Source organism: Fringilla coelebs (genome assembly GCF_963513975.1).
Source record: "Fringilla coelebs genome assembly, chromosome: 6".
Lineage (NCBI taxonomy): Eukaryota > Metazoa > Chordata > Aves > Passeriformes > Fringillidae > Fringilla > Fringilla coelebs.
Window position 1 is genome coordinate 12,887,303 of NC_140034.1, and position 13,579 is coordinate 12,900,881.

General features: G+C 43.8%; 1 protein-coding gene across 4 annotated transcripts in view; it reads left to right on the forward strand.

Moving 5' to 3' along the window:
• The window catches only part of BCL11B (BCL11 transcription factor B), a gene marked incomplete at both ends in the record, with an annotated part of 90,971 nt that overhangs the window by 3,549 nt on the left and 73,843 nt on the right, over nucleotides 1–13,579 (forward strand). For 2 of the 4 annotated variants that reach the window (XM_084207155.1, XM_084207157.1), the window contains one exon: nucleotides 10,083–10,451. In XM_084207155.1, the coding sequence (XP_084063281.1) occupies nucleotides 10,083–10,451 (369 nt within the window). The remainder of the gene's footprint in view (nucleotides 1–10,082; nucleotides 10,452–13,579) is intronic. The other 2 variants (XM_084207156.1, XM_084207158.1) reach the window with 1 other exon arrangement.

Below are 13,579 nucleotides of genomic sequence, written 5' to 3' on the forward strand. Positions count from 1 at the left end.
GCAAAAGAGCTGATTATGTATAGGAGAGGAGGCTGAAGTGTTGAGCTGCTCTGTGCAAAGAAATGTTATTTTGGTTTGGTTCAAATTGCTGATTTTCCAGCTTAAGATCTTCCATTTTTAACTTAAGAAATCTGTTTTCAAACTAGCTCTGCATTTTGCATTTGAAGGAAATGTGAAAGGCAAGAGCATGTGAAAAGCTCGCTGGTAGCAGTTTTGCAGAAGGTGGCAAAGCTAGAACATTTCTGTAGAGCAGCAGCAAAGATTGAGAGGGAAAGGCACAGGAAAATCATACAATTTCAGGCAGAGAACCAGGTTTCCCAAGACAGGTCTTCAGTACCTGGTCAACAGGTTTCCTAGGAAGAGCAATAATTTCCTGTATCACTTTGTTTTGTATGTAGTCATTAAAAATCATAACAAAAACCCCTATGATTTTTTGCATGTCAAAGTTTTGCAAATTGCTCTAAGGAGCTTCTCTTAAAATGCATTTAGATTTAGTGCAATTAACGCACTTTCCCTGCAGAACAAAACCCACACCAATGTAATCAACTCTAATACAAAGAGAATGTAAGCTGTGACTGAAGAATTAGGGAGGAAATTACTATTATTTTAAGGATGGATGATTTTTTCATAATACCTGCATGGCTGTGCACAGTAAAGCACAGCCTTTTAAAAGACATCACATGTGTTTACTTTAAATAGGACAGGGGAATATAAAGGTTGTATGCTGTCGACTTCCAGGTTGTCTTTCATTTGAGTATATTTGTATGGGACTTACAAAATAAGTTAAAAAAATACTGGCATGTTTTCATAGTTTCTGTTCTTCAAAAATATTTTTTAAAACTACTGCAGAGTAACTAGGTTGTGGCTGTGGGTTGTTCTGTCCTTTTTGGTTGGTGTGTCCGGTGGCTTAAATAGATATACAGTGGGTGAGAAACCATTTTGCAGTTTTTTTTCTGGTCGGCAGATGCAGAGCATATTTTGTCTTATTTAAATACTGAGAAATAAAACTCTTCAAGATTTCACAAACTGGCTGCCTTTAATAGAAATGGTGGGAGCCCTCGTTTTGCACAAAATGTGTGTTTCTCTGCAGAACAAAGGGTTGTCTTGTGGCATATTTGGCAATAATTATGACTTAGAGAAGTGTGCGCTCGAAGAAGTAGTGCAAATTTTTGTCATTTATAGACTGGTTGACTTCAGCTGCTCTTCCCAGGGCTGAGCTGGCTGCGAGCAAACCTCTCTGCTCCCAAAATGCCTCGCATACGATATTAGCTTGTCTCCCACATTTCCTACCTGCATCTCTTTGCTCTTTATGTTGTTTGTTGATGGAAAATACTTTCCAAAATAAACTTCGCCGGCTGCCGGAGCCCGCCGTGTGCCCCGGCCGCCAGTGGCGGGGGTTGGCGACTAGGGGGAGCTCCCAGCCCGTGCGATGGCCGCGCCGGCCCCGCCGCGGGACGCGCGGGATGCGCCGCCGGAGCCCGCACCGCCGCGCCCGGCGCGCACCGTGCTGCCAAGAGCGCTCGGCGTAAAGTTGTGCTATTGATTTTCATGCGAAGATCTATATAGAGCTAGCCGAGAGAGGCTGACAGCGAGACAAATCTATTTTTAACTAAATCGCGGCTGATTAATTGACTCGGGCGGACAGGAGTTTTTAATTAAAATTAGTTTTTAACGGTGCATTTTATTGTCAACAGACAGTGTTTAAATTCTCAATTTGTTGTTGTCAGGTAGTGATTGGGGTAATGATACCTGCGCATGAGTGAGCTCCTGCATGGTGGGGAGGAGTGGGGGGAACCCACGGAGAACCGTATGTTTGTTCCAGTGGATGTGAAAACACAGAGTGAAGAACCTGGAGTTGTAGGACAAGATGTGTGCAGCAACAAAGCAGACACACATGTACAGAAATTGGCTTCTATTACATATCAGAAAGCCACATGTATTTCTGCAGAGAGGATTTGATATAAGACAGTATAGCGTACTTTGATCCTCAGGTCCTTAGAGCAAACTATCCTGCAAATGAAAATAAAGCATTCTTTTTTTTCCTAGAGAAATAAACACAAAATCACATCTGTCACGTAGAAGTTGCTGCTGAGCAGCTCGCAGGCTTCTCCGACGGGCTTGTGCTGTTCTCTGCTGCAGTCGGCTTGCATGTCGTGGACAGACTTTAGCAGGACATTTTCCTGCCCAAATGTTTAATTTAGTGGCATGCACACGGAAAGCTTTGGGTATGTGTTTCACTCATCCTGAGAACTCCATCGAGTTACAGCACTATTAACATAGGAGAAGCGTCTTATTTTAGGGTGCAATATGTGCACGGAGGTTATCCTGTGACAGGAAAGTGCGCTTTATTCTAACCTTCAAGAGAAGTAAATTAGGTCAGACAAAGGATCAGGGCTGTCATCAGCTGTACAAAAACCCTTCACTCTTGGGTAGAGAGGACCAGTAATTTATCTGATGATTTCTCTACTTCATTTAATGTTTGAATTGAACTAGTTGGAAGCATATAGACAGCAGCCAGCTCATTTGACAGACTGGTAAGCTGAAGAGCACAGTGCCTGGGCCATTGCTGATGCTAGTGTTGCACAGCCATGGGGAGAACCTTCCCTTCTCCCCTCCCAAAACCTCAGATTCACTGACTGTGGCTTTCCTTCCATTGCGTGATTGTTAACTTTTATCAAGAGAAACAGCTATCCGTCTCTCCTCCTCCCCTTCCTCTACCCACCAAGTGCACACACACCCATGCTCCCCTTCGTCTCGCTCCCTCCTCTGCCTCCCACCCTTCCCACTCCCTCAGGTCAAAGCCTGGTGGAAAAGCCTCCCTGCAGAGACCTGTTACCCCAAAATGGCTCTCAGCCTCCTTAGCAGAGCATTTCCTACTCTTTGGTTGCAGTTTGGTTTCTCTAGGGTTGCAGTGCAGTTGTTGGTTGAATTTAGTCTCCCATCGGTACTGTCCAGAGAAAGCATGTGGAAAAATAAAGAGTGGCTGGGGTTTACCCACATGCTTTAAAGTTAGCAATTCCACTAAAGCACTTGGTGAAGCATCAGCATCGTCTGTAGACGGCTTTATATGTATGTATCTTTTTAATGAGGGAGGGAAAAGGCATCAATAACTGCATGCATTGATAAATGCATGATTCATTCAGCTGCTTGTACTATAGCACCTTCCTCCTCGGTGTTTATTTACTTTTTAAAAATGTATCTGGGCAGGCTACACACCATTTCTCGGCACTCAGCTGCAGCCTCAGAGGCTCCTGAACATCAGTTAAATTTTCTCGCTGTCTGCCCTCCTCAAAAAGCTGTTGCTTGCTCAGTATTGTAGACCCTTGCTGGAGCTTTAAGTAGCAGCTTATTTCTTTGCTTTGCTTTTTTTTTTCCTTTGCTTTTCTTTTTTTTTTCTTTTTCTTTTTTTTCAAAGGATATATAAAAAATGCCTAAAGCAGGCTATTTGAAAACAAATTAAAGTAGAGGGACACACTTCATGCATTGCAGGCACGCGCCAGTAGAAGGGGGTTAGAAGAATATAATCATTTTACTGGCAAAAGTGACACCAGATCGGGGATTTGATTAATGGTGCAGCATTCACAGGGACTTAGTTCTGTATTTTTGACATATGCAAGTCTTTTGTGTAGTTGCCTCAGTGCAAGAAATTCCGTTTTGTTTTTTTCCTGGAGCAGCTGATAATTTGTATGTGTGTTGGATATGCCCAAGGTACTTTCCAAAGACTAAGCACTAGACAGCACAGTACAAAAAAGGAATCCAAAGTTAAGGGAGAGGAAAAAAACATACTGGTTTACTTAACTTTTTTATGACCCCTTTTACTAAGCCACTGGAAGAAGCCATAAATTCGCTGAATGTTATAATGAGTATGCTTCAATGAAAGTAAAAAAAAAAAAAAAAGGCTTAAGAAAATCGTATATGAGCAACAGTGTGCCATAAACAATTGAAAAATGCAGTCTCTTTTGAGTCTGATATTTAAGAAAAGAACAGATCTGTTGTGTGTTTAATACATGCTTAGAAGTAATTACTTAATTTTGATCATGCCTTTTAAATCCTTGGGTAAGAATCTCTGCTTCCAGTATTCTTTTCTATGCCAGTTGAAAGCCTGTACCCAAATACCGCTCCTTCTCCTTTTGTGGCACCGAGCACTCCTTTCTCTCCTTGGTTGTCGTTTAGTTTTAAATAAAACAAATGTATTCACTGGGGAACAAAGAGTGCTTTTATATCACATCATCACATCCCATTTTATCTGCAGAGATTTACGGCTTCTGCAGTCTATAGAAGAGCCTATACATTTTCTGCTTTCAAAAGCAGTAAATATTTTTTTATGAATGTATCGTTTACTTAAGAGATACGCTACTCTCTTCCGTAACACAGTACATAGTTTCTGAAGAAATAACATCTGACAAGTGTTGGAGATATGTGCAGATTCTTGGATATTCTTGTCTTTTGTCCTGTTTGGGTCCGGCGTGGTTATTTTGTCATTTTCCTTCTTCTTTTCCCTAAATCCTGATGTGTTGAGTGTCTCTTTGTAGCAATGCTTGGGGTTTTTCTGTCTCAGGTGTGTAGGGTTAAACTGCTGTGCGGGTTAAACTGCTTTTTGAGAGATTCGGTCTTCTGCAAAAGGTGTCTGAGGTGCCAGTGCTGCAGCACAGTCCTTCACCTCGCAGCCCTCGGCGGGTGCTGAAGCGTTGGAGTGGCCGGGTCATTTGGCGCACCCTCTCTGCCCCGCCGCATCCCGGTGCCCGCGGGGGCGGCCGCTCCATCCTGCCCGCCGGGCCCGGCACCTGCCGCGCTCTGCCGCCGGCCGCCGGCACGTGGCGGCGGGCACTGGACGGCGGCGGCTCTTCGGCTGCAGCGGGGCCACGCTCGCACGGCACGGAGGGGCACAGCCTCGCCCGCCGCTGCTCCGGCTGCCTTTGTGCACTTTGCACAAATGCCGGAGAGTCGCTGGGAAAGTGAGGCACAGCGCGGTCCCCTGTGTTTTTGGGGCTTCTCCATCAAGTTGTCTCTTTCGGCAAACTCAGCCTCAGACTTACATTTAGGAAAAAAATTAAATACCACAAACAATTGCTTGCGGTCTTCAGAAAAATTAAAAACCGGTGTCAGATAAGCGGTGTCTGGTACCGCTGAGTGTGATGCTGGTGCAATATGCGGGCGTAATCTCAACTGTGCACCTTGTGGCTGCAGGGAGCTGCTGGGATGCTCTGGAAGCAGGTTATTGATAAACTTCGACGGCAAAGAGCCGCGTTGCCCGCTTTGAGCAGCGTTAGTCTTTGTGCAGCAAGGATCCTGACACCGATCTCGGTGATAACCCAGCCAGAGCGTGTGATTCGAGCTACTTTCCGTTAAGCATGTTGATGTTACAGTAAATGTGACATGTGGGTGTTGATTGAAGGGACATAATTTTCAGGCCTGCTTTGGGCCAACACCCTGAAGAGCAAGTCAGTCCTTTGTGCTCGCTCCCCAACTAGGCTGAGCTCTCTCTGGCTGTGCCTTCAAGACAGCAGTGACTGAGGAGAACAGTGCACTTGATGTGCTGCAGCACATTTCTAGGTAGTATCCTGTACCTGGCCACCAGGAACTGTGTCCCTGTGGTGGACTCTGGGCTCCCCCAGCTTGTCCCAGAGAAGGGTGGCCCCTGGGGTAGCCTGTGCCTTGTCTCTCAGGTGGGCACAAGGGTGGGCAGCGGCTGTGGCAGGGTGCTGGGGCAGGCAGGGCGCCCAGCAGCACCTCTGCAGTGAAGGCACTGGCAGCGCTCGCCTTCACCACCCCGTTATTGATTTGTGCAGAAAGCAGCCACGGGGGGGAAGTTTCACATGCAACACTTTGGCCCAACACAAAAACATTTCCTCTGCCCCCTTTGCCTCATTTTGATACTGTAGAACAAGAAAAATAAGGGAAAGAATAGGTTGGCAACTTCTAGATCCTGGTTCTGCAGAGCAATAAAAAGACAAGAAAATAAATGATTGCTGTCTGGACCCAGCCTCACCCAAACTGTGTGAACAAGCATCCATGGTTCTGTCCTTTAAAGCCTTGGAAATGACTTTTAGCAAAACAGTCTTTTCCACTGTTAGTGGGTAAGATTTTGAGACAACTGACAGGCAGAAAGTAGTTAGCATTTGCATTCACTTTAATACTGGGCATGAGAGCATTGTTTGCATGGGGCACATATGCTCTAATGATGTCACCACGCTGGAGTAGCAGTGCTGGTGGCTTTGTGACAGTGCCTTTATGGAATTAAGGGGTTTGCCCACTGTATTTTGGTGTGGTAGACAGCCAGAGACCTTGGAGATGCTGCTCAGAGTCCAGTCAGCAAGTGTAACGCTTTTTTTGAGTAAAGCAAATGATTTAGATTGTCCGGTTGCTTTAATTTCACAAAGCCATCATGTAACAACTGTGTCACTCATGTCCCCAAAGATTGCCCATCGCCAACTCACTGTGCTCCCTAGGCAGGCAATGCCAAGGCAATCCTCTGTGTAGGAATCTCTGGATGTAGGGAAAATACTGGGCACACCTTAACAAGCCTGAAAGAACCAGGGCACGAGTCCTGGCTGGAAATAGCTAATTTGGTTTTTTTTTTTTACTTTTCCCATGTAAGCGACATGAAATGTTTTCCCTCCTCCTATTTTGTGTGGCCTAATTTCTTCTTCTTAAAAATAAAAATTAATTTAAAATAAATACTTGTGAATAAACACCCTCCTACCTCCAAACCCATCTACCAACAACAGCAATAAAACCACAGAGTTAAATTCAAATAATGTGAAGCGACTCATTTTAAACCCACAGACACAAGCAGAGTCAGAACTTTAGATTGAGACTGGCCTAAATTGCCCCACTGGTATTAAAGGGCTCCTTAAACAGCCTAAGATCTTGGCTGTTGTATTAACCAGGCATGACCCAATGCGTTATGGGCTGGACTCGCAGGCTTTTTTCTCTTTCCCTTTGTGGGTTTTAAATCTCTCCTGTAATGTTACTTGAATGTAGGTTTTTAATGGCTTAATTGAGTTGTCAATAGGAAGCCTTTTCTTTCTTGTGTTTTTTTTTATTCTGAGTTAAAAAAAATAAATGCAAATTGACATGGATAAAATGCATTTGAAGATCTATTCAGTATTTTGTTTTTCATTCTTTTATGTCTGTTTTCCATGTTGTGAATAAGGGGATGTAATATAGCTTTTGCATTGTTGGGTGAATAGCTGGTCTCATGATTGATGATTTATTAAGCTCAAATCAGAAATAGAGTTGAGTAAAAAAAAATCTTTTGATAGTTTGAAACCCAATTACTACTGATCACGAGGGCTCGGCGTACCAAGAAAACGAAAAGCTGATTTTTGGTGATGTGACGACTGCCAAAATATGAAGGAATACCAGATGTTATTTTAAAAAAGTGCCATTGCAGAGTCCTTGGAAAGAGAGAGTGAGTGAGTGCAAGCGAATAGGCATATGTGGATTTAACTAATATTCAAATGAAATGTAGAACTGAAAAGAAAGAATTTGTAACAGTTTAGCTGTTCAAACCCCCTTCGTGTTTCCACAGACGCCTGGTCAGGACCCGTATCAATTGCAGCAATTTTGCTACATTATCTGAAGAGCACAATCTAAATCGCAGGCAAAAAAAAATATATAAATCCTCACATCAAAAAGATAATAAAGTTGAGATCAGTGCTTTTCTTTATATTTGTTACATATACATAAATGCCAAAATTCACCCTTTGTAATTTAAGACACAGACTTTAATCAAAAGGCTTTACAGGAATGTTAGTGAAACTAGTAACAAGCATTTCCCCCCCGTGCCATCTTTTATTCTTACGACCCTTGGTTCAGTTCCTGTTTTTGTGTTTTCTTTTCCAGCTCTTTGTCCCATCTCCCACTTGTGTATCTTCGTGCCTGTGTGTGCCTCTCTGTACAGTTTTTTTAAATATTTTGACACACTCTTCCCCCTTAATAGGAATTCTGGCTACAAATTGCATGCACGTTTCTAAAAGACCCTTTTCACAGTCCTTTTCTTTTGGCTCTAAAATGATGTATATGTAATTGGTAATTAAAGGTGCAAGCTCTCTTCAATATAAACAATATTGCTCAATGTTAGATCATTAAAGGCAACTGCAGCACTAAATAATTACCTTTTGCATCGTGACACACTGTTCCCAGGTATCTGCTCCCTTCCCAGCAGTGCCTTTTCAGCACAGGGTTATAGTCACATTTTCACTAAGGCAAGGAGACATCTTTTCATGATATAAATTGGTGAATTAATTGCTTAGCATTGTCTTCAAACTCCTTTTAAACGTAGATTAAGAGGAAAACAGTAATTAATGATTTTCAGAATGGGTGAGTTGGGAAGGATAAGCCTTCTCGTGCCCATGGTTGGCTCCAGCAGGATGGTCCATGCCTGGGCGCTGCTCTGGGGTCCCCGTCCTTTTCTGCCGTCGCTGTCGCTGCTGCTGCCACTCTCTGCTTTGCTGTTAGAGAGCTCTGATGCAACTTGTAATACAGCTGGTAGATAAGCTGATCAGTTATTTACTCTGGAAGGCAAAAATGGGAGTGATTCTTTTTCTAAACTACCTTTTTCGAGGCTTAACCATTTTTGTTGCCAGGCAATGCATTCCACCTTCTACCTCTTGCCCCTTTTCTATGTGTTTCTTGGGTTTCTTGTTGGTGTTTTTTTTTGGTTGGTTTTTTTTAGGTGGTTTGGGTTTTTTTTTGATTTTTTTTTTCAATTGCTGTAGAGAGGGACAAAAATCCTTTTGTTTTCAGAGTGGAGAAGAGTCCAGGTCTGAATTATAACATCTGTCTATCACAATCTTACTTCTTTGAGATATTTGTGCTGCTTACTTTTCCCAGGAAATCCACGAGGAAACTAATAGAGAACATTTTTCCTCCTATTCCTTTAATCCTGATTCGATTAGAGGTCTCAGTCACTGATCTACATACTGTTAGTTCCTCTGTCTTGTTCAGCCCAAATCCTATAGTCCTTGCAGAGGCAAACCCGCCTTAGGCAAAAGTCAGCGGAAATTTTGCCTGAGTAAAGTCCAAAGTTTGTATGATTTGGCAGTTACATGGCAGAACAAGAGAAAACAAACAAAAACCCATGTTTTGCCTCAAAAATGGATTGTGATCCACAATTATTTTATAGTGAAAAAAAAAATCTTCTATATACTGATTTAAAACATACTGGGTTTTATTAATTGTGACATGAAAAGTTACATATTTCCTAGAAACTGATTCAAGTCACCCAGAATTTTTTTCCCAGTCTTTGGGGGTAAAGGTAGGAAATTCAACACGTCTGTGGACAAGATTTAAACAAAAAAACTTTTATTAGCCTATGTAGCAATGGCAGGGTTTTTGGCATTGGAAAAATAGAGTGGAATTTTTCAGGCTCGGCCAATATTCCAGTATGTTAAATAAGTGCCTCATTCCCTTTTCCACTGTACACACTTTTGAAACCCCTTAACTGCTCATGAGACCATACCCTGCTTGTGTTAGTCTTGCAAGTAGTTTTCTGTAATTTCTGCTAATGGGGGGTCATTTAATCTTGCTGGTAACTCTGTAATGGGACAAGGTGGTACTACTTTTATATGGCATGGGGAGCCTGGTCCTGCTAGTTTGGTGCATAAAATCTTTCCCTCTCTCCCTAAAAAAGAAGGAAAGACTTGGGTGCATAAGCTTTGCTGGATGGGGCCTTGGCCAGATGGCTGGGAGACGCAGAGGGAATGAGAAGGTGGGATAAAAAGAGAGGAACTATTTCAGAATGTGACTCGGGGCTCGAACGCTTGCAAAATGGCTCTTTGCTGATATCCTTGCAGTGCTGGCAGCAGTGGGAAGGAGCTGTCAAGAAAGCTATGCCAGGTCAGCCTTTCCATTTTGTTTCAGGCAGGCTTGGTTGCAAAATATATTGAAATCATTCTGGGAGAGCGGAAAAGCTGAAAAATAAAAGAAAGATCTAATCAGGCTTGGCTCCTTTGAGGGGGGAGCGGGGAGGCTGGGCCTCTGGTGATGCATCCTTCAGAGTCTGTGAACACTCAAAGCAATCTCTTTCTCTTTTCCCCTCGTCCCTTTCCTCCCTCTTTCTCCTTGTCCATGCAAAGCAGAGGCTGACCATGTGGAACCGGCACTGGCCGACGAGGACGAGAGCCTGGCAATAGCAGACCCAGGCGGCATCAGCATCGCCGCAGGCGGGACAGACCCCGACTTGTTAACCTGCGGACAGTGTCAGATGAACTTCCCGCTGGGAGACATCTTGGTTTTTATAGAGCACAAGAGAAAACAGTGCAATGGCACTGGTGGTGTCTGCTATGAAAAGAGCATGGATAAGAGCAGCCCTCCCCCCTCCTCACGCGCCGAGCTCAGGAAAGTGTCAGAGCCAGTGGAAATCGGGATCCAAGTCACACCCGATGAAGAAGACCGTCTTCTCACGCCTACAAAAGGAATTTGCCCCAAGCAGGAGAACATTGCAGGTACAGCACGTTTTACACTCAATCAACTTGCCTAGGTAATCTTTTAACTCGAGTCCTCTAGAAAGTGCCATGAAACAGGCTTCAGCAACACGTCTTTATAGGAGCCATCTATCTGGAGGATCCTCACGGCTCTGCAGGGCTGTCCATCCCCTGTTTAACTCTTTGTAGCTGTCTGTGCAGGGCCAGCTGCTGGAGAAAGGGGCCTCTCAGGCTGCTGGGAGAGCTAAGGGGCAGTCTGTACATCTGGGAAAAAGCAGAAAGTTGGGGTCAGAAAACATTTCATGAACATCCTTAAGCAAGTAGCTGTGGCAGAGGGATAGGGGACTTCGGTGAGGTGCCCAGTTCAGTCCTGTTCCAGGTACCCTTTGTTACATGCAGACTCACTGGGAAGGGCTGCATCCTGACACTAGGAAAAATCCTCTTCCCATTGACTGGTAGTAGGAAGAAGATTTTTTTGTGAGGGCTAAAGCAGGGTTTCATTAAGTCCTTCAATTTTCATTCCCTGGGGTAGATGTCAGCTTCCTGGCCTGCACTGCTGCCTGTGCTGCCTGTCCTGGGTCTCTTTAGATGGCTTGGGTTGGGTGGGTAACACCTCCACTCTCATGCACACTCCAAAGAGATCTTCTGAATAAGGATAGAAGGGCACAGGCTGGCCTGGGTGAGCAAATTGCAGGCAATTCTTTTTCTAAAACTCTCACATGTGGTGAAGTTAACATTCATTCAGTGGACCTCCCCCACTCAGACGTGGGCAGGCAGGTGATGATTATCCACCTAGGTGAGGTGGTATGCAGTGGTTCCTGCAGAGTGCCTGGCATGGGGTTGCTTCCATCAAGCAGGGTGTTTTTCCCCTCTGCAGTGGTGAAAGGATGACTCTCCTCCCTGCTAGTGAGTGGGGGTTTTATGTTACACAGCAGGATCTCCCCTCAAACGGGCCTTTTTTGTTCAAACCGACTGCATCCCATACAGAGGACCAGCGACAATCTGCCTTTGCTGCCACTATCCCGATTTATCTAGGAATTGTCCTGTGGGATTAGACCTGACAGTCCAGGATCCTGCCTGTGGTAGAGGTCCTCCCATGAGGGGATCCCCAGAAGACAGGTGAGAGGCTCCTGTCTTTACAACTGAAGCTTAAGAGATTTCTGCCTTTAGCGTTGGAGGTGCCTGAGCCAGTCCCCAGCATCTCTGACAGGCTTGGGCATCACATCAGTGAGGGTGTGGGCTTTAAAATGCTGCAGGCTTCAGACTTCCTGTCTTTTAGGACAGGGCATACAATGCCCATTGACTACACTGTTTTCTTCGAAGAGTATTTTTTTGGGGTGCAGCCACCACCCTTAAAGGGGGCAGCTGGTAGCTCTGGGAGCATTAGCTGTGGCCAGCCTGTGCTGTCGCACTGGAAGCAAACCGACCGTGAGACCTCACCCCGTCTTTTCCTCATCCTTTTTCAGCTTTCCTCATCCTTTTGCAGTCGTGAACACATTTCTTGGTAGAGATGATTACATCATGGTGTAGCAGATTTGAGGGCTAGATTTCCTTTCCATTTGGTAGGAGCAGAAGGGAAGTATTCAAGACCTTCCCTAGTCTGCTGAAGGCTGCCTGGGTGGTGCTGAGCGCTCCCAAAAGCTGTTGATCTCTGTGCAAGCTGATGGCGCTCAGCCCCTTGCAGAGGGTGTGCAGTGCTTAGTAAGGCTGGTTTAGGAGAGCTCTGCTGCAGTTGCAGTCCCAAGCTCATCTCTTACTAATCTCTGCCCAAGTTCAGTCTATAGTACCTCAATGGTTACTCCCAGGGCAGAGGGTGCTGCCCCATCCCAGCTTCTGGGGGTCAGCAAGAACACAGGCAAAGCTTTTGCCATGCAGAAAATCTGCTAGGAGGTCGTGAAGGAGATGTTCACATGTGGAAAAGGCATAAAAAAAATTAAAAGCCAATCTGGAGCGCCTAATCTCTTTCAGACTAAACTGAATATCAAATGAAAAATATGTAGGAAAGATTTTGAATTGAGAAAAATAAAAGGGTTTATCATTTGATTGGCATTTTCTCAGCAGTGCATGGAGATAGGGACATCCACTAAACAGTGCTGTAATAATACTTTCTCAATTAGGAGCCCAGCTCTGAGATAAAAAGGTGCAGTGTCCTTCCATATTTTTTTTAATAGCAGCGGATAGTTTTCAATAGTAGGATAAAAGCCTCACATTACAGCCATGGAGGGTAGCCATGAAAAACCCACAGAAGTCATTCACTGGAAAGGCTTTAGTGGGATATACCAAACCCCTTATTTATATTTCAATAGAAAGGCTTTCTGCATTAGCCAAGAAAATCAGAATCTGCATTTAACATTAAAGGTATTTCCCAGTGAGCGGCTGTAGAGCATTGTTGTTAGATTTGTTAAAAAAAGAGACTAAATACGATTTCATAAAAGGGAAACTTAATCTCTAAGGCAGCTTTCTCCTACCCTGCCACCCCCTCCCTTTATTTTTTTATTTTTTTTGTAATAATGCAACAGCCTACAGTATTTTTACTTTATATGTGACGAAAGATATTCTTAGCCTTTCTGTACTGCGACAGGAAGAATGAATTTCTTTATTCCACCAAGAAATATGTAAAATAATCCCTTAGAAGTATGGGGAGATATGTTTGTTCAAAGCATTTAAAATGTTATTTTAATCAAAGGCACAAAACACTCTACATGCTGTGTCAGCTAAAGGAGACCATTACATTTTAACAGCAAATCATGTTCTTTTTCCCCCTCCTAGCCAGCCCCCCCCCCTTTGAAACTAACTTTTTTTTTATTAAATAAAAAGGCGAAAAAGATTAAAGAATAAAAAAAAAACTTCAGTGGCTCAAATGTATAAAGTAATTTAATATGGTGGAAGCATTAATTATTTTAGCTTAATTGAATTCTGAGGACTGCAGTAGTTGCATTTTTGTAGACAAGCTCTGTTTATTATTTCTTTGTGTAGATTAACAGTAAAGGAAACATAGATAACTTTCAGTTATTTATTGTAAAATAAATGTGTCAATTCATGTGTAAAGCAAGCTGTTCAAAGATAATTGAGTCTTTATATTTGAAGAGGGAAGCCAGAAATCACCCTCTCGCCACTCCGGCTCCCTGAAACCTGCTGCCACCACTGCT